The 20,865-nt window shown below is 48.3% G+C and overlaps 1 protein-coding gene across 1 annotated transcript in view; it reads left to right on the top strand.

The window, feature by feature from the left end:
* IFNAR1 (interferon alpha and beta receptor subunit 1) overlaps positions 1-20,835 on the top strand; it is a 69,193-nt gene extending 48,358 nt beyond the window's left edge. Inside the window, exons 7-11 of the mRNA XM_083171801.1 lie at positions 3,999-4,177; positions 10,810-10,967; positions 12,256-12,412; positions 15,401-15,555; positions 19,085-20,835. Coding sequence (XP_083027927.1) covers positions 3,999-4,177; positions 10,810-10,967; positions 12,256-12,412; positions 15,401-15,555; positions 19,085-19,294 — 859 coding nt within the window. The 3' untranslated portion in view covers positions 19,295-20,835. The remainder of the gene's footprint in view (positions 1-3,998; positions 4,178-10,809; positions 10,968-12,255; positions 12,413-15,400; positions 15,556-19,084) is intronic.
* Positions 20,836-20,865: the final 30 nt, after the last annotated feature.

Consider the following 20,865-nt stretch of genomic DNA (forward strand, 5'->3'; position numbering starts at 1 on the left):
TATAGCGCAGCAGATTCCGTTACAGCGTCTTATATAGCGCAGCAGATTCCGTTACAGCGTCTCATATAGCGCAGCATATTCCGTTACAGCGTCTCATATAGCGCAGCAGATTCCGTTACAGCGTCTTATATAGCGCAGCAGATTCCGTTACAGCGTCTTATATAGCGCAGCAGATTCCATTACGGCACCTTATATAGCGCAGCAGATTCCGTTACGGCATCTTATACAGCGCAGCAGATTCCGTTACGGCACCTTATACAGTATATCGCAGCAGATTCCCTTACAGCGTCTTATATAGCGCAGCAGATTCCGTTACAGTGTCTTATATAGCACAACAGATTCCGTTACAGTGTCTTATATAGCGCAGCAGATTCCGTTACAGCGTCTTATATAGTGTCTTATTTTTTACGTTTTTTCTTTTCAAATGTAACATGCAAACACATGTTAGCCACGCCCCCAATTCATTACCGGGGTAGGCAGGCGCGAAATATGCCCTTGCTCCGGGCACCATGGCACCTAGCTACACTGCTGTCCCCAGCAGCACAGAGTATATCAGGAGATTAGTGATGTGTCCGTGAGGACAGGGCTGCATGTGACAGGGGCAGTGACATAATTTGCGAAGGGGAATGAAGGCAGAAGAAGGCCACACACAGAGTTATATAGTGAAAGGAGCAGGGTCCCCAGACTTATTTTCCAACAGTGCAGAGTATATAGCAGATGTGAGGTTCTTGCCAGAATAGCGTAGATATATATATAAATAGATAGATAGATACAGAAGTACCAACACACTCGCCATTCCTAAGAATGGGGTGCAAACAGCACCCACTTCCCAGGATGGGGTGCACTGGCTTGTGACCACACACTCTAGTAAATACAAACACAGGGGCCTAGCACTCACTACAACAAACTCACCTTAACATTCAAATAATCAATTAAATAAATAATGGGGTTTTAGTTCATGAATTGATCAATGCATTTAAGCTTGCAGCCCATCGCCAAGGGACCCCATTTCACTGCAAGTCCTACACTAACAACTGATTTTCATGGGAAATTGGCAACTGCTTACACATCATAGCTAAAATGAACATGTGTTATTTTCCTGGGTTAAAGCTCAACTGCCACGCTTCGGGTTCACGTTTATAGTAGGGGGGGTGGCGTGGGGGTGCATTTAACATTGTAAGCACCCATTAGGGTGCTTTAAAAGCACCCTTTAGGGTGCTTATACAATCTTTCATCGCATAGGGGGCAAAAAACGCGTTGCATCGCATCGCATGCCATCGGGTGCATGGCATGCGATGCGATGAGAACATCGAGCGATGGAGATCGGGGGCGCCGCCAAAATACACAAGTACCATTTATTTAATTGATAATTTGAATGTTAAGGTGAGTTAGTTTGTTGCATACTTGCCTACCTGACCCTCTCCATGAGGGAGAAAATGCTCTGCTCCTGGACTTCCCTGGTAATGTATGATTGCCAGCACCTGTGGGGAGCTAGGTAAAGGTGTCTCACCACAGGTGATGGCAATCCTACATTACCAGCGAAGCCCAGGAGCAGAGCATTTTCTCCCGCATGGAGAGGGTCAGGTAGGCAAGTATGGTTTGTTGTAGTAAGTGCTGGGCCCCCTGTGTTTATACCTCCCAACATTATCCTCTCCAGGAGGGACAAAATGCTCTGCTTCTGGACTTTCCTCTTAATTAATGATTGCCACCTTTCTTGTCCATTAACCTGTTTAAAACAGGTGATGGCAATCATTAATTAAGAGGAAAGTCCCGAAGCAGAGCATTTTGTCCCTCCTGAAGAGGGTAATGTTGGGAGGTTGATATATATATATATATATCTGTTTTTGAGCTAAAATGTGCCGACAGGTGGTATTTCACGCCCTACCATCTACTAGGGCGTGGTGGGAGAATGAAATAGCGTGCCGAGCGCACGCAGTGCTACGTTTTATTGTTTATGTTGACTGTGTTGACATTCCGGTTAAAAACATGTTGACTTTTTCAATGTCGACCTAATGTCCCTGTCAACCTTAACTCATGTCGACCATAACTCATGTCGACCTAAATGCATGTCGACCTAGTGCTTGTCGACCATAATGCTGGTGACCTAATGATCCATACCCGTTCATGGAGTGAACCGTTGTATCTCCCTCTGCACATGCACCAAGATCCTTAAAAGCTCCCACAGCCCATACACAGGGAGGCGCAGTTGCGATTGTATTGAAACTGTGTTGACTGGGGGAGGCCATTCATAGGTCACAGCAGGGCCGGACTGGGACCAGAAATCGGCCCTGGCATTTTGAGCACACAGGCCCACCGGAAGAAAAAGGAGGTGTGGCCTCATGAAAAGGAGGCGTGGCATCACAAAAAGGAAGCAATACACTGCCCATTACACATTATGGAACACCCCATTATGCCCATTACACATGACACCACACACCCTACTGCCCATTACACATGATGCCACACACCGTGCTACCTACTACACATGACGCTACACACCATAATGCCCAATTACACATCAACACAAATGCATGTATCTTGTGCGTAAGTTTATCTATAGAGGAGGCAGCTGGCTGGGAGTCTATCCTGTTAGGTTTTCCTGGAGGGGAGCAAGGTAGGGCCACACTAGCCAACTCACGTGCCCTTGTAGGGACCAGAAGTGTCCTGGGCCTCTGGGGATGCCGCTTTTCTATTGCTGGGGATGGGACCTTCTCACCGCCATCCACGAGGTACTGCTGCCGGATGCTGTGCAGTGCTGCAGCCGGGACCTCTTGCCGCCAGGTGCTGCAGCCGGGACCTCTTGCCGCCAGGTGCTGTGGCCGGGTGCCGTCAGGTGAGGCTGTGCACCGGGACCTTGTCCCAGAGTCCGGCCGGGAGCTACAGCCGAGTGGGATAGGGTTGGCAACCACAGAAGCCACTGGCGGGTGCTGCGGGGTTCTGCCGTCAGGCGCCGCCGGACACTGCCTGACCCTGGAGCTGCTGCTGGATATGCTGGCAGGCACCGCTGCTCCGTCCCCCACCATGCTGCTCTTCTCTTCCTCCATCCTCTGGCACACACTTAACGTGCCTGACACTTCCGTCCTCCTTCCACCCAGCCTCCATCCACCTTCTTCTTTCACAGACCTGTCACTCATATGCCGTCCTGCCTCTGATCTAAGATGTAGGGGTATTACACGTGTGTGCGGGCAGCGTCATGACGTTACCCGCACGGCTCCATAAGGAGAAGGAACCCAACGGTGATGGGGATGAAGCTGGATCCTCCTACTCCTCGTCGGAGCCAGCAGCTGTGTGCCCAGTCTGTGTCCAAAATCGGCCCACAAGGCCATCGGCCCTTCTGGCATTTGCCAGAAGTGCCAGATGGCCAGTCCGGCCCTGGGTCACAGCGTGCGCCTGCCTTGTGGTAGTATTGTAGGAGAGACACAGGAGGGTTGTCGAACTGGCTGCAAACTCAGGGGCGAAATCTCTCACATTGGAGGCCGCAGGCTGACTCAGAATCTGCATCTAGCCAGGGGACTGCTGTCAATTTCAATGCTGCAGCTGATGGTTGCATCTAAAGAAACCCCAGGTGGCATTGCAGCATCTGAAGATGCACAAAGTAGGTATGCCAGCCCTTGCACAGTCAGAGGCACGGCTGTACACCACGGGAGGATGGTTACTAGTATTCTCACATGACTACAGCAATAGAGGCTACAGCACTCACAGTTCAGTCGGCACGGCCGCCGGACACGCAATGCTTTACATCCCACCCCAGCTTAATACCTCCAGAGCTGATTGGCCATTCATAGCCGTTCCTGATCATGGAAATAAAAGGCGCCAGGTCTGCTTCGGCCAGCCATGGTTTAAATGCGGTTGGAGAGGATAATTACAGACCATAAAGCCAATAATATTTTGCTGCTTTGGGTTAATGGGAAGAAATAGATGCGCTAGCAAGTCTCTTCTGTATGTAAGTAATAGGAATGCTGATGAGGTGCTAACGATATTTTTGTTTTATATTAAAGTATTCTTTTCCGTAATGAATGGAGAGAAATTGCCGCATGTGTAAATCTCACCGTCCTGGAGTGCGACTTATCGAAGGAAGTGTATTTCTATCTCACATATAATTTGCGCACCTCTGTGTATGACCGCCAGGGAGATGTATTCAACTCCAGCCAGGTGCAGTTTAATCCAAGCACAGATGGTAAGTTGCTGCTGCTATCATTATTATTATTATCATGCATACATTTGCAGACACTGAGGTGACTATACCCAGTAAAGGTCAGCAGGGCCGGTGCAAGGTTTCTTGGCACCCTAGGCAAAACTTTGGCTTACTCCCCCCCCACAAACACACACAATTTCCCAGTTAGTCAGGTGAAAGTGTTGTCGCATACATTTTCCTACCGCCTGACTGTATTGAGAGGAAGGAAGTATTTCTCAAAAGCATCTGTAATTATTTGATGGGCACACTTAGTGACACCCCTTCCCAGATCTTGGCGCCCTATGCAGCTGAGTATCTCGTTCTATTTCATTCTGCCTCTGATATATATATAGATATCTATATAGTGCCTCTCTCATATTCCTTCACATTTCAGTCTCTCTTAAAATAAATACTATCTCTTTTTAGTTCTGCCACACACACCTATATCTGTTTCTTTTCCCACGTGTCTCATACATACATACATTTTATATATATATATATATATATATATATATATATATATATATATATACGCACACACATCTGTATACTTCCTCTCACATACATACATACATACATACATACACTGCATCCATACATACAGTATATCTATTATTAATGTGGTCCTGGTAGGAAGGGTGGGTTAGGATAAAAATACTCCATGGGGTCTGGAAGTATCTGACCGTCATTGTGCTGTGTATCGGGTTTCGTACCCAACCATTGTGCACTAGCATACTAGCATGCCAGTGAAGTAGTTGAATATTAAATATATGCATAATAACAGAAACTGGATAAAAAAATATACTACAAACAATAATAAAGTCCTTAAAAAAATGCTTTTACAAGCAGATGTTTTTTGGGGTGATAGTAGTAGGAACTGGGTAGGGGTAGTTATAGTGGCACATAGCAGCTGTGGAAGGTGGTGGGGTGAGGGTGGTAGTAAAGTCTGGGCAGGGGTAGACATAGTGGCACATGGCAGCTGGTGGAGTTGGTGGGGGTGAGGGAGGTAGTAAGAAATGTAGTGGCACATGGTAGCTGGGGGAGGAGGTGAGGGTAGTAGTAGGGACTGGGTGGGGGTAGTTATAGTGGCACATGGCAGCTGGGGGAGCTGGTGAGGTAAGGGTGGGAGTAGTAGGGACTGGGTGGGGGGTAGATATATTGGCACATGGTAGCTGGGGGAGCTGGTGAGGTAAGGGTGGGAGTAGTAGGGACTGGGTGGGGGGTAGTTATAGTGGTACATGGTAGCTGAGGGAGCTGGTGAGGTAAGGGTGGGAGTAGTAGGGACTGGGTGGGGGGTAGATATATTGGCGCATGGCAGCTGAGGGAGCTGGTGAGGTAAGGGTGGGAGTAGTAGGGACTGGGTGGGGGGTAGATATATTGGCGCATGGCATCTGGGGGAGCTGGTGAGGTAAGGGTGGGAGTAGTATGGACTGGGTGGGGGGTAGATATATTGGCACATGGCAGCTGGGGGAGCTGGTGAGGTAAGGGTGGGCGTAGTAGAGACTGGGTGAGGGGGGGTAGTTATGGTGGCACATGGGAGCTGGTGAGGTAAGGGTGGGAGTAGTTAAAGGTACTGGATAGGAGTAGTAGTGGGGACACAGATAATCTGGATTTAGCATAGGCTAAATGGACACACAGAGGATAGAGGCACCCACCTAAATCCACAACTCCCCATACAGCTGAGCAGTGAGCACACTCATAATTCTTAGTTTTCTGTCTTGCTACTGCTGGGAAGCTCGTCTGCGTTCTCCCGGTCTGAGAGGTCACACGAACTCTGGGAGTAAGGGGTAGTCTGCAAACTACATGCCACTATTCAAGTGTATTCAACAATATTTGAATACACTTGGAAAGGGAGATAATAGTTTACATACTGTCCCTGGCTCCCAGCGTGAGATCTAGTAATCACTGTGTATGTAACCTGTGTGACCAACTGCAGCGTGTGGGAGAGACAGCGCTGATGACTCCTGTCCCTGCCTGCGTATACTGGGGCATGCTGAACATACAGTATGTGTGTAACAATAGCAGAAAAAAAGGGATGCGGTCATTCGTCAGAATGCATTTAGGTCTACAGTCATTAGGTCGACCCCACTAGGTCGACTGGCAGGAAGGTCGACCTGACTTAAGGTCGACATGGGCCAAGGTCGACATGACTTAAGGTCGAATTTGCATAAAGGTCGACATGAGGAAGGTCGACTGGTCATAAGGTCGACATGGGTTTTTCACTGTTTTTTGAGCCGACATGTGCCGACAGGCGGTATTTCATGCCCTACCATCCACTAGGGCGTGGTGGGAGAATAAAATAGTGTGCCGAGCGCAGCGAGGCACCGTGCCCGAAGCATAGCGAGCGAAGCGAGCAATGCGAGGGTCCGATTCTCATTGCCAACTGTGTCCATGTCGACTGTGTCGACATTCGGATCAAAAAACAGTGAAAAACCCATGTCGACCTTATGACCAGTCGACCTTCCTCATGTCGACCTTTATGCAAATTCGACCTTAAGTCATGTCGACCTTGGCCCATGTCGACCTTAAGTCAGGTCGACCTTCCTGCCAGTCGACCTAGTGGGGTCGACCTAATGACTGTAGACCTAAAATCATTCTGACGAATGATCCCAACCCGAAAAAAATCAGCACTAAAGTGAAGAGGGGTGCCCTGGTGCCATCTTTTCCACAGCCAGAGCATTTTGCCTGACAGCCGTGGAGTCAGCCGAGGAGCTTACCCGGCTGTCAGGATCAGCATACAGGACCTTCCTTGTCCCAGCGCTGCTGCTACCACCGGGTTGTAGTGGGGGGTTACTGCTCCCTGCTGCTACCATGTCTGCTGCTGATTGTTCCCCAGCCACCTTGCGTGGTCCCACCGCTCAGCTGCCGCTGAGACTACTGCTGTCAAGGACTCAGGTACCGCTCCATGTAGCTGCAGTGCCGTCAGCTGTATAGCACTGCTGCAGGTGAGGGATGGGCTTCTTGCCGCCCCACAGAGAACCCGCAAAAATTGATTAAGAAATAAAACCAGTGGTCGGCTGCTGTTTTGGAGGTTTCAATTAAATGTTGGGCTGAACAAGGGGCGCCCTCTACCGGCCAGCGCCCTAGGCAGCTGCCTAATCCTGCCTAGTGGCAGCGCCGGCCCTGAAGGTCAGAACGTTGAAGGCTGAACCACAATTACTGACAGATCCTATCTATTAACAAGGATTCAGCGACCGTCCTTGTGCAGATCTGTAACCATCTCCGCTTGTGGCTCACCGGGTGTAACCGGGTGGCGGTGTAGGCTGAGCCAGGGCCGTTTTTCCCATTGGGCTGAATGGGCAGTTGCCCAGGGGCCCTTTGACCTAAGGGCCCACCCCAATGGGGAAGACAGCACTGCACGAACACCCACACCAGCTGGAGGTGGCAGCTAGGGGCAGTCCTGTCAGTCATCCGCCTGCTCTCCGTCAAGCCCGGTGCAGCCTCCAGCAGCACCCACCCGCACACCCCCTCTCCGCTGGATAGGCTGCATCAGCTGACGGGTGCGCGCTCCGGCCAATCACAGCATTGCAGCCTCCCGGGTACCTGGGGGAAGTGGTGCTCCGGCTAGCTGGGATATGGTAATGGGGGGGCATCCTGTGCGCAGAAGGAATGGGATCATTCGTCAGACTGCATTTAGGTCTACAGTCATTAGGTCGACCCCACTAGGTCGACTGGCAGGAAGGTCGACCTGACTTAAGGTCGACATGGGCCAAGGTCGACATGACTTAAGGTCGAATTTGCATAAAGGTCGACATGAGGAAGGTCGACTGGTCATAAGGTCGACATGGGTTTGTCACTGTTTTTTTATGCGAATGTCGACACAGTCGACATGGACACAGTTGGCAATGAGAATCGGACCCTCGCATCGCTCGCTTCGCTCGCAATGCTTCGGGCACGGTGCCTCGCTGCGCTCGGCACATTATTTTATTCTCCCACCACGCCCTAGTGGATGGTAGGGCATGAAATACCGCCTGTCGGCACGTCGGCTCAAAAAACAGTGAAAAACCCATGTCGACCTTATGACCAGTCGACCTTCCTCATGTCGACCTTTATGCAAATTCGACCTTAAGTCATGTCGACCTTGGCCCATGTCGACCTTACGTCAGGTCGACCTTCCTGCCAGTCGACCTAGTGGGGTCGACCTAATGACTGTAGACCTAAATGCAGTCTGACGAATGACCGCATCCCGCGCAGGCTGCCTGACAAACGGGCGTAGCGGAGTGGTGTACTGTGCTCCATCTGCCTGCCTGACAGCAGCTGGACAGTGTCCCGCTATTTGCCGGGTCGGTGGGACACTGAAACTGGCCGGATGCAGTGTCCAGTGGACACTGATTGGCTAAATTCTCTCACCCAATCAGCATCCGGGCCAGTCTTTTCAAAATCAGCAGCGCTTCCCACCGACCCAGCAAATAGCGCTACAACTCCCAGACGCCGCTGCTCAGACCCTGCTGCCCATAGGTATGTGGGGGGTTGTATGTGAGGGGTGCCGTATGTGAGGGGGGCCCACACTACTGTTCTGCCCAGGGGCCCCTGACAATGTTAAGACGGCCCTGGGCTGAGCGTTACAAGTCATGTTGCGACAATGTACATGGGCTTGCGGGCTATACGCGGTTAAGCGTTCCCAGAAATCTGACTGATCTCGGAAGGATCTCCTGTTCGGGAAAACATACACTCCAATACAATGATAACGGCTACATTTTTCACAAATGGGTTTCTTTATGGGCGGTGCGGTCACCTGAAGAACCACATTTATTTCCCAGCATGCATCTGGTGCTTTTTCATACCACTTGTATTCCAGCCGTGAATCAGCGCCTATGCCTGGCTCCGCCCACAGAATAGCCCCTACATAAATATATATGCAACAGATGCATATTATAGGTTTTGGTTAAAGGGAACTCGTTTAGTGCAATAAACTTCACTCCATCTGTGTTTTTTTGGCTGGTTAGTGGTTCTTGAAGCTTGGTTATACCTTGGAGATTTCTGCTATCGTATGATTTGCAACTAGTGGGCTACGATCGCATTGGGACACAATCCTTGTGTCTGCTTTCTATGTAAATATAAGCTATAGATTTAGAATAATGTTACACCGTAGCAGGCTACGTGAGGACATCGTAAGCAAATGATTATTGTCCATAAGTGGAGCCAGGAAGCGATGCCACGTACTGCTCCGTCTACTGAGCAGGTGCCCGTCTCTGTACCCAACCTGTGGGTACCTGCCCTTTCTCAGATTGGACGACTGCTCTGGACATTGACCAACACTTGCAGGTGTTTGAGATGCCCTGGAGACTCCATGATCTTCCATAGCCGGGAACGGAGTAAAATATACAAGCATGTACAATGGGGAGATGCGTTGGAGCTGTTTGCAAGTGACCATACAATTCCTGGGCCACCTGCCTACACCTAACCTTTTTTCCCCTGGGCAATTGTGGACATAGAGTTCTGGATCATTTCTACCATGGGAGAAGCTGATTGGTTGCCATGTGACTATATATTGGTATAGTCACATGGTCACGAAATCCAGTTACCGCTCAGAAACACCCAGTTTGCAGAAAGCCTTGATCCATCCATGTGTAAACCCCGTGTAGGTGGGGAGGACTTTGTACATGTTTGTATATGGCATTGAGATCTCAGCCTCTGCTACCTGTTTATAAGAACGCATGAAGGGGCTGATTCAGCATGGATTACACTCTAGAGGGGACGGCTCGCTCATCCTTTGCTTATAGCTCAATTTGCGACTTCTCTAATCACCGATCAGTGCTAAAGAACACATTAATCTCTGGGAGCATATATCCGGCTTATACACAGGTAGACAGACTGACCAGATTTAGGGACTATTGGGTCAGGTTACTAAAATTAGAGTTCTATTGAAGATTGGATGTTACCCTTAGCAACCAATCAGATTCTACCTCTGCTTTAACCTTCTACAGGGTGTTCAGAAAGTCACTGTGCACTTTTCAGTTAAAACAGTGGAGAATTGGCCCATGGCAACCAATCAGTTGCTCCGTATAATTTTATAATATGCAAATAGGAAATGTTACCTCAGTGCTGATTGGTTGCCATGGCCATCTTTGCATCGGCTTCGCTTCTCTACTGTTTTCGTTGCTTTATGAAAAGTGCTATGGGCAACCAATCAGAAACTACTTATTTATTTAGCACCCTCTGGAAGATAGTAGACAGGATCTGATTGGTTGCCCTTAGCAACACCACATGTGAAGTAGAATACACATCTTGGTAAATTTCCCCCCTATATCTTGTGTGTGCTGCTCACTTGTAATACCGGTGTGTCCTCATACACCTATCTTTTGCATCGCGTGGTGCGATTCCTTTATGACAGTTCATTTTAAGTTTACATTATTAAACGGACCCTGTAGTGCGCATGGCCACGCCCACTTCTTATTAATACCCCTTTCAGACCGCCAACTCAACCCGGGTTATTGCCATGTTAACCCGGGTTGATCTGCAGTGTGAAAGCGCCACGGCCACATTTCTCCTGCCAAGCAACCTGGCATTTCAACCCTGGTCATCTGCTCCTCCTTTTTATTTCTACTTCATGGAAATTTTATGTACATTTTAATCTGCGGTTGTATAGAGGTTCTGAAACCTAATATATGTTTTTGTTTCTTCATGTCCATAAGTTGTGATGGGAGCCCCGACTGACATTAGTATGACCATTCAAAACCGACATCTGTACATATTTGTGAGCGCTCCCGACGGATATAAAGATAAAAACCTTATTGCAGTTTGTTATTGGATCTACCATCTGGAATACTGGAAAAATACAACGCGCCCTCGGGTGAGTGTGAAAAGAATCCAGTATGCCGTAATAACCAAGGTGTCCGAGGATTATAATGTGTGCTTGCGGTTCTCATCGCGGTCTTCATAATAATGGTTTCACACACACAGAACAGAGAAGTCTCCTGTGCGTGTAGCCGGTTACACCATATTATAGGTGGTGCCTATGTTGTGTTATATTTTATATTGGACTAGCTGGAGTACGCGGCGTTCCTCAGGATTTTAAGAATGTTTGTTTATCAATGTAAATTTTAAACACACAGTATAAATAACATAGTATTGTGAGGATCATTTCTAAAGTAATATTGGCAACAAACGAAGTATACACTATACTATACACACAACCCCCCCACACCACCCCCAGCCTCCCACATACACAATTTACTTCTGGTAGTTTGGTACTCGTGGCAGGGGAAGGGTACTAACCACGGCCACCGCTGATCTTCACCACAGCGGGGGGTGAGGGCGCTACTCGTGGCCGGTGTGGCGTGCTGCCCGAGGCCACTACCACCGATATCCAGCTCCCCTTGGGCTACCCAATGGGGAGGGGTGTTACCCGCAGCATGAGGTGATGCTGCTCGCATCCTGATGGGGCTGCTAGCCGCAGCCACTGACCTGCTCCATGGTGGGGGGGGGGATGCTGTTAGTGGGAGAGGGAGCTTACGTTTCACTGAAGATAGTGACCCCGGGCCAGCTGGGATGATTAATGGGCGGGTGGCTGCTGTCCTGCTCCTCGCTGCGGGTGGCTTCTTTCCTGCTACTCAGTGCTGCCCTCCAGTGGCCACCGCCCATAGGCAAATGCCTAAAGCTGCCTAGTGGTGGCACCGGCCCTGCGTGAGGCCTCGCAATGAGCAGACAGCAAAAAAAATTGTTTTTTTTAATTAATTAAAAGTTAACAGTAATTTAGTTTTGATTTTTTTTTTTTTAGTTGCCTCGGTCGTGTTTTAACCCACAAACTCTCCACCCACACCTGTTACTATCTGCTCCTACCTCCAACCTCTGTCTTCACAGCTCCCTCTCTCCATATCCAGAAAGTATGAAACAGATCAGTGTCCCTGCAAAAATTGCTTTCACTTTCTGTTATGACATCTTGTAGCACACAAAGGACTCATTTGGTCTGTTGTGTAGCCACCTCAGAGGCGAGGAGTAGATAGCCTTTTATATATTTCGATATGTTTATTACAGCGCAGGCCAGTAGTATCGATTCCATCTTAGAACCAGGCGAGTGTAATTGCCGTTCCTGTCTCTGGGTGACTCGTAGCGCTATATGTTTCATTTTGGTTTTACAGGTGATAACTTTGGAAAAACCTGGTCCTCATTTTACAGTAGACAACCTAGAACCCTCCACAACGTATTGTGGGAGAGCACAGACAAAGTGTGATAAACGAAATGGGGACGATGGAAGCAGAGCTGGCCTTTACAGTGGTGACTACTGCATAACAACTGGTGGGTAGTTATGTAATGACATGGACACGGGATGACGTGGGCTCTTCCCCTATAAGTAGAGATGTGCAGGCTCTGATTTACTCTCTGGGCGGTATTCAATGTGAATACCTGCGAGGTGCAGCGAATCCTTTTTTGGATTCGCTGCACATTCGCCACGTTTCGGAGCCTCGCCGGCTCCGGTATTCAACGAGTCAGGGGCAGCGAGCCCCTGACTGGCGAATATGAGCTCCTGCGGCGATTGCCGCAGGGAGCCTGAGGACGGTGCCAGGCAGTGAGGTGGTAGTCTCTCTGCCTAGCCCAGACCTTTGTGGGGGGTTAGGTGGGCTCCCCGGGTGCCAGGCAGCACAGGCTGCCCCCCCGGGGGTGCCAGCAGGGGAGCGTATATTCACTACACACGATCGTAATGATCGTGCAGTGAATATATGAATATGTAATGAGCGGCTCGGCTCCGGCGCCCCCTGCTGGCTGCTGTGTAAAAAAAAATATATATATATTATTTTTAAAATTAAATATATATTCATGTGCTTACAGCACATGAATAAAAATAGCATGCCCCTCCTCAGAATAAAATTCCTGATTTTTTTACACCAAATGTAAAAAACAAAACACTTTATTTTAAAAGTTCACATTCCACTTCGCCATAAAAAGATAGCGATTGCTACTCGGTGAATCATGGCGAAAAAAACCTTGAAATGTATTCGCCATGTGGTCATTGAATAGGGTGATTCACCGTTTTTGACAGAAATTCGCCAAACAGCACAAATTCGCCATAAAAACCTGGCGAATCAGGCTCATTGAATACCGCCCTCTGATTTCAAAGCAGGAGCTTATTGGCTATCTTAAATCACATGACAGTTGTTGACAGTTGATAGCCAATAAGATCCTGCTTTGAAAATCAACTGTCAACAACTGTCATGTGATTTAAGATGGCCAAAAGAGTCTTGCTTTGAAATCAGAGTAAATCAGAGCCTGCACATCTCTACCTATAAGATGTTCCTATTTGTTATTATTTACTAGTTACAAGCCCATCACAATTACATTGTCTCAATCTCTGCCCCCCTGCCCCCAGTCCCTATCTCCAGCTCCTACCTCCAATCTCTGTCAGCCTCTCCCCATATCCAGCAAGTTTAACACAGATCAGTGTCCCTGCAAAAATTGCTTTCACTTTAGTAACTAAGGGCCTAAATCAAGTTTGATTGGAAGGGGGCAAATTCGAACCCCGTTCCGATAATGGGGGGGGTCTGCGCATGCACCACCGGAGACCCGATTTGGGGGATTGGAAAATTGGTCCCGGAGCTTATTATGGATCCCATGTGTTCTCGTCTGAAAACAGAAGGTATTGATTCCACTTCCTGGATCCAACCTGATTCAGACCGGCTCGCTAGGCTGCGTATGTCCACTGACTAGCAAGGTGGTAAACTCCGCCCCCGAGGAATGCTGCCACACGGGAGAAAACCATTCAATGGTCCCTCGCCATCAAATGATTTCTTTCAGTTTATACTGACTTTTATCCGGGCCAGAGATGGGCGAATTCGGGGCGGTGCTGACATTCGCAGAGGTATGCCCGTCGTTTCTATGGGTGCCCCCATAAAACACTACAGGTTTCCCTGCCCCGTCCTTTCCCATGTCGACCTAATGCTTGTGTCGACCTTTTGACATATATGTGTTGACCTAGTGACTGTCGACCAATAGTAGTCAACCTAATGACTTTCGACCTAAGTGATATCGTCCCTATGACCCATACTCCATAGCGTAGACAGTGTCAACAATCAATAAGTCAACAACAGAAAGTTGACATTCAGAAGGTCGACATATTTACAAAAGGTCAAATGCAAAATGTCAGCATTGACAAAATGATTTGACATGGAAAAGGTCGACATGATATTTTTGTTTGTATTTTTTTTTCAATGTCGACACCTGAGCACCTGGCTCCCCTATTGGTGCAGCGCGTTCCCTCGCATGCTTTGCGACAAGTGATGCGTGTGCTCCGCTACTGTTGCGCTCTGCGCATTTTGACTTTTTACGAAGACGTCCCAAAAAATTTAAAAGAAAAGAAATCACGAAAAAAAAAAAAACATTTTGACCATTTCACTGCCATGTTGACCTTTTGCTTGTGTCGGGCTTTTGTCACTGACGACCTAGCGCAAGTCAGCCTTTTGGTGTTGGCCTGACCGGTCACCTACTATAGATCCCAGTAGGGTCACCCTGGTTGCAGTGGAGTAACACAATATTGATGTCCGTGTTCCCGTTGTACTCCAGTTACGTGTAATTCTTGGCAAGTTATTAGACTGAATTAACAATGGCCCTTATTCTGATCGGTGCGGCCGGATCCGAATATGCGGCCAGCACCGTGTGTCCTAAACCCCTCCTTCCATACGGATCGCCAACTCCATCCGTACGCGGTAAGAAGCTGGCCGAACGGACCGCACGTGTATTTCTCAAGAATACACCTCCTACATCTCAGGGAGCCTCCCCCATCATCCGATGGTCGCAGACCATCGAATGCAGGACCGAATGGCCAGGCAGCTCCCGCAACCTCAGACCACACGGGCATTTCTCCGTGCAAAAGCAGGGATCTGGGCGGGCAGCTGACATCCGGCAATGTCATATGTCCGCCCCCTACACGTGCGTCACGGCCGCATTACCATACGTACGCCCAGCGTTTGCATGGGAACGCCCATGAAACGCGGGGCGTATGCATATGGTAATGAGCCCAAATAGCCCTTCACGCCCCTCTCCACCCCCTGTTCGTAGTGTACACATTTCATGCGGAATGTTGCCGTGCGTCCTGTTCGCACATGCGCAGAGACGCCTCTACACATGCGCAGACCCAAAACATCGGCGGCACGAACGCACGCGGATATTACCGCACAAGCCAGAATAAGGGCCAATGAGACATATTTACTATAACGGAGTCTGATAGTTCCACCTTTCAATTAATCTTTTATTTAATATGCTGCATTTTGCTGTGTTTCTTTGCGGTTGTAGATCCCCGATCCTATGTGACGGAGTGGATTACAGGATCCATCTTCATTGGAATCATTGTCATTTCAGTTGTGATTTACATCTGTTTCTGTCCCTTAAAACGATACTTGAAGACCATCTTCTCCCCGTCCAGCAAGCTGCCTTCAAGTATTGGAGAGGTACGAGGCCTGTCACCTGGTATAGAGGTTCTGTTTTACCCTCTGCTAATGCTCAGTATATCCTATAGAAATAGATTATACAGGATCCTGTGTATTAATGTGAGTGGGAGCTAAAACTCTCCTCTCCTCTATCTTACCATCTCTGTGTTGCTCCAGGCAACTGTTGTTACTTTGTATCTCTATATTAAGGGAAGATCCTGTAAAAAAGGGAATGGCGTTCAGTTCAACTGTGTCCCAAATAGAATTATGAGAGGTGGAGTTACAGTCTTTCAAGAGTTTTGGGTCTATGGGCGGTATTCAATGAGAATACCTGCGAGGTGCAGCAAATCCTTTTTAGGATTCGCTGCACATTCGCCACGTTCCAGAGCCGGCGGGCTCCGGTATTCAACGTGTCAGGGGCTCGCTGCCCCTGACTGGCGAATATGAGCTCCTGCGGCGATTGCCGCAGGGAGCCTGAGGACGGTGCCAGGCAGAGAGATGGTAGTCTCTCTGCCTGCCCCAGAACTTTGTGGGGGGTAGGTGGGCTCCCCGGGTGCCAGGCAGCACAGGCTGCCCCCCGGGGGTGCCAGCAGGGGAGCGTATATTCACTACACACGATCGTAACGATCGGGTGCAGTGAATATATGAATATGTAATAAGCGGCTCGGCTCCGGCGCCCCCTGCTGGATGCTGTGTAAAAAAAATATATATATATATTTTTTTTAAATTAAATATATATTCATGTGCTTACAGCACATGAATAAAAATAGCATGCCCCTCCTCAGAATAAAATTCCTGATTTTTTGACACCAAATGTAAAAAAACAAAACACTTTATTTTAAAAGTTCACATTCCACTTCACCATAAAAAGATAGCGATTGCTACTCTGTGAATCATGGTGAAAAAAACCTGGAAATGTATTCGCCATGTGGTCATTGAATAGGGTGATTCACCGTTTTAGTCAGAAATTCGCCAAACAGCACAAATTCGCCATAAAAACATGGCGAATCAGGCTCATTGAATACCGCCCTTTGTCAGACACCGCATCTTACGCCATGCCCGGTGCAGTCACTTAGAGGGCATTTAAGTGGTTAGCGATACCCTCCAAGTTGCTGATTTCCCGACCGACATTAAAGATGTCACATCACAGTCTGTAGAGCCGGGGTATTGCAGTGCCGTAACCGTCGGCAGCGTGGGGCAATAAATGAACGCGCTCCCTTAAGGTATTTAAAGTCTGCGGTATGAAATGTTTGTAGGGCAACAAAACTCAAAATCTGAGGTTCCCCTTCCGCAATATACCAACAATCTGATTACTCATCGATAAAAATGGTCTTCGCACATCAGTCTGGGGATGGGGGGGCTTAAATTTACTAAATCTATTTAACCCTTTGCAGTCCTTTTTTTTTTTTGCAATTCAAACAGTCTTGTTTAAATGAATTGTAATATTAATGTTTATGTTCTTATTTTAAAGTGTCTAACCGTTGGATCTGCTACTAGCGCTAGGGCTGTTGAGCCTGACTAGACGTTGGACCTGAAAGGGCTAAAATGGAAAAGAGGTGGTGTTGCCCATTGCAACCAATCAGTTTCTGTTGATCATTTCTCTATTGCATTCTAGAAAATGATAGACAGAATCTGGTTGGTTGCTATAGACAACATTGCCTCTTTTTTAGAAGCTTTAGTAAATTTACCCTTTAGTATTGCAAGTCTACCAAGTAACCAACAGGGAAATGGACGACTTCTTTCAGGACAATGGCCCTTATTCTGGTTGGTGCGGCCGGAGCCGCATATGCGGCTCCGACCGTGCAGGCGAATCCCCGCCTTCCATACGGATCGCCACCTGCCGTCCGTACGCGGATATGTGGCGATCCGCATGAAATTGGACGGGGATACGCCTCCTCCATGGTGGGAGCAGCCCCTGCATTCGATGGTCGCCGAATATCGAATGCAGGGCCGCACGCTCCACCAGGTCCCGCAACACAAGACCACACGGACACTTGTCCGTGTGAAATCTTGTATGGGGGCGGGCAGCTGACATCCGGCGATGTCAGATGCCCGCCCCGTACCCACGCGTCACGGCCTCATTACCATGCATATGCCCCGCGTTTGCATGGGAACGCCCATGAAACGCGGGGCGTATGCATAGGGTAATGAGGCTAAGTAGCCCATCACGCCCCTCTACGCCCCCTGTGCGGCGTATAGAGAATCCTTGCGGCGAAATCGCCTGCACATGCGCAGAGTGACCTCTGCACATGCGCAGAAGATAAACATCGGCGGCCCGTACGCAAGCGGGAATATCCGCATCGATCAGAATAAGGGCCAATGATAGACCATGACTGTGAGAAAGCCAAACTGTCCCTAAAAGGCCAATTTCCTTGCATTAATATTGAATGGATTTAAACTTATCATTATCAATTATGAATTATGTAATTGGCCTATTGTTAAATTTTGTTACCATTCCATTCCTGTCCCAGGCTGTGTCTCTTTTCATTGTCTCCACTTCTATAATGTTACGTGCTGCACTCAATTCCTAATTGGTCTGTTTAGTAAGGGGTGTGGCGGTTCTCACTGGTCGCTCCCCCTACATTGAGATTATAGTACAGAGACTGTTGGGGTGGGAAATAGAGGCAGAGATGGGGGTGAGCATTCCACAGGAAAAGTGCAGCACAAGAGAAGTCTTCCTGCAGGAATGGGAAATGGTTCTGGGAGATAATAAAAAAAAAAGCAGCTCTTATGGAACAGTAGTGACGATTAAAGGTGCCCACACACGGTAAGATGTTTTAATTGATATGGTCGCTTCTGACAGATCAGAACAACCAATCGTGTGTGGGCTAGGTGAAGATACGATACGGGTGTTTGAGGGTCATTCATCGAGCCTGCTGATCGATTCAGCAGTAGGAAAGATGAGTGACCTGTCCTGCAGGATCATAGCCATGTACCGGCTATGTCTGCCGCACCTCCAGCCGACCACCCACTGGCAGACAGAAAGAGAGAGGCTGATGGCAGGATATTTCAAATTAATAGGGTGGCCGCTAATAGACCTCACACTCAGCCAATCAGTGGTGGCCTATTCATTTTAATAGGGTGGCCGCTGATTGGCTGAGAGAGCTCTCTCAGCCAATCAGTGACTGTCCTATTCATTTGAAATTTCCTGCCTGCTGCCGGATCTCTCCGTATCTACCAGCGGCAGAGGTGCGGTGGAAATGTGTGGAGAGGCAGACCCGGTTCACCCATGATCATGGCCACACTGAACGACTGAGTAAACCCTCTCATCGTGTACTCAATCGTTCTGTGTGTGGCCACGATCAGGGGTGTTCTGGATTTCAAAGGAAATTAAATGGATATCCGATTGGATTCGATATCTATCCGTATGTGGGCACCTTAAGAGATTCTGCAACTTACTACATAATATCAGTGTGTTAGCGGTGTTAGAGATGGATTATATAGCATTGATGTCGGCCTGTTTAGTATGTAGCTACGGTTATTAGGGTAAAATATAATGTGTGCCATTACTATTGTTTATATGTAATCTGTCACGTTACTTTGTCTGTAGGATATGTGGGACTTTCCCCAGAAGTTTAGCAAACTTCCATTTGCATTACAAGAAGAAGAGAGTTTTGATAGGTGCAACATTATCCAGGACACCAAGGTGGAAGATCCGGTGCAAACAGAGACAACTGCATCAACCGTTAGAAGCAAGGACTCCGGCCACTATACCGCTGAGGATGAGGGCATAGGGGAGAGGGATGTGAGCACACGGTGAACTTCGTGGGCGGTACTATAAATGATCCTCTATGGCTGAGCAGCCTGATATCCCCAGTGCTGCAGGACAAACAAGCCATCAACCGTCCGTTCTACCCCTGTGACCGGATAACCTGAGCCGGTCGAACAACACAATAAAGCACTTATGTTACACTGTGTACAAGACATTTATGGACTGAGGACCTGGTTCAGGCTTGGGATGAAATCTCATATAAATGCCTGGATCAAACCATTCTGCTATGCAAGGGGTGCAAAGCCTTTATTTTTTTCGCATGCAGGGAAAATCCAAGCTACCTCTGCATGCGGAGAACAAACAGTGGACAGCATTGCAATTGCATCGCATTAGTATTCATCTAGGACACGCCCCTTCCAAAGACTAAATCCCATTGGATTTCTGCCTTAATAATGGTGCAACATGGTTTTTACCAGGGTACAAACTGCTCTCCCTCTGAATCGTGCCCTGGATACGTATTCCTAAGATTACAGTGCCTCTGTGATGTCATTAGTCCTCAGCGATTTGATAGGCTGAATCTTTATGGACTTGCGTTTAGCCCACAAATGTTCCGCCACTGTGTGTGTGTGTAGGTGACAGAGACACACAATACAAAACTGTGCTGACCGGCAGAGGTGGCGTTTGCTCGTCGGAATAAGAGAATGGGTACCGCCCCTTGCTGTGACAATCCACTGACAGAGGGATCATGTTTTCAGTTCATGTTTCCTGTGGTGCTACTATATACCGTATGGTGTATAATGGAACTTTCCCACTATTTTTTTTTTTTTGTATGTGCAAGTGAAGAGATGTGTTATGTGTATATAGTACTGTAGCTGCCGTAAGGCCCGATTCTGAGCGCACGCAATGCTGATGGTCATGGAGTTCAGCGTTTGTTTGCAACTGCGCCTGCGCAAACATTTCTAAAAGTCCCCTACGGCGCATGTGTTACGCAGAGTGTACGCACAAAGGTGCTGTTGAGATTGGGCCAGATGGTACCAGAAATGGAGGCTGATTCTCGATCACTCAGGGATCTGAATTCAGCTCCTGCCCCGATGGTTGGGTTTGTGCATATACAAACCTCGACTGTGAATGGCCATGGCGTTACTCCACTCACCGTGCCTTTCGCATCGGGATGGGAGGGACGTGGGTGATGGTGGCACTGCTGCTCGGTAAGCCGCAATTTTCACAGCTTATCGAGATAACCAGAATCAGGCCCATGGTTCGGAAAGGTGACAAACGCTCTTGAGCGATGAACCAAAGCTGGCTGGTAGCGCTGGCAAAGATGCTCAGTTCAGTGGGCATATTATGGGAGTATTACAGGTGTGCCAGTGCAAGTGGCTGCATATTGGCTCCCAACAAATTTAACCCTAGAATGTCTGTGTGCGTGTACATGTGGTTGGGAATATAGATTGTAAGCTCCACTGGGGCAGGGACTGATGTGAATGTTCAAATGTGAACATTTGGCTGAACGGATGTATACGAGGTAAGGAGTGTGCAACTGCACAAAGTCGCGTGGGTGTGACCAGCTATAGACGCTGCGAAATGCACTTAATTTAATAAAAAGTATTTTTTTTTTTATT

Source organism: Crinia signifera, chromosome 2, assembly GCF_055691185.1.
Source record: "Crinia signifera chromosome 2, ASM5569118v1, whole genome shotgun sequence".
NCBI lineage: Eukaryota > Metazoa > Chordata > Amphibia > Anura > Myobatrachidae > Crinia > Crinia signifera.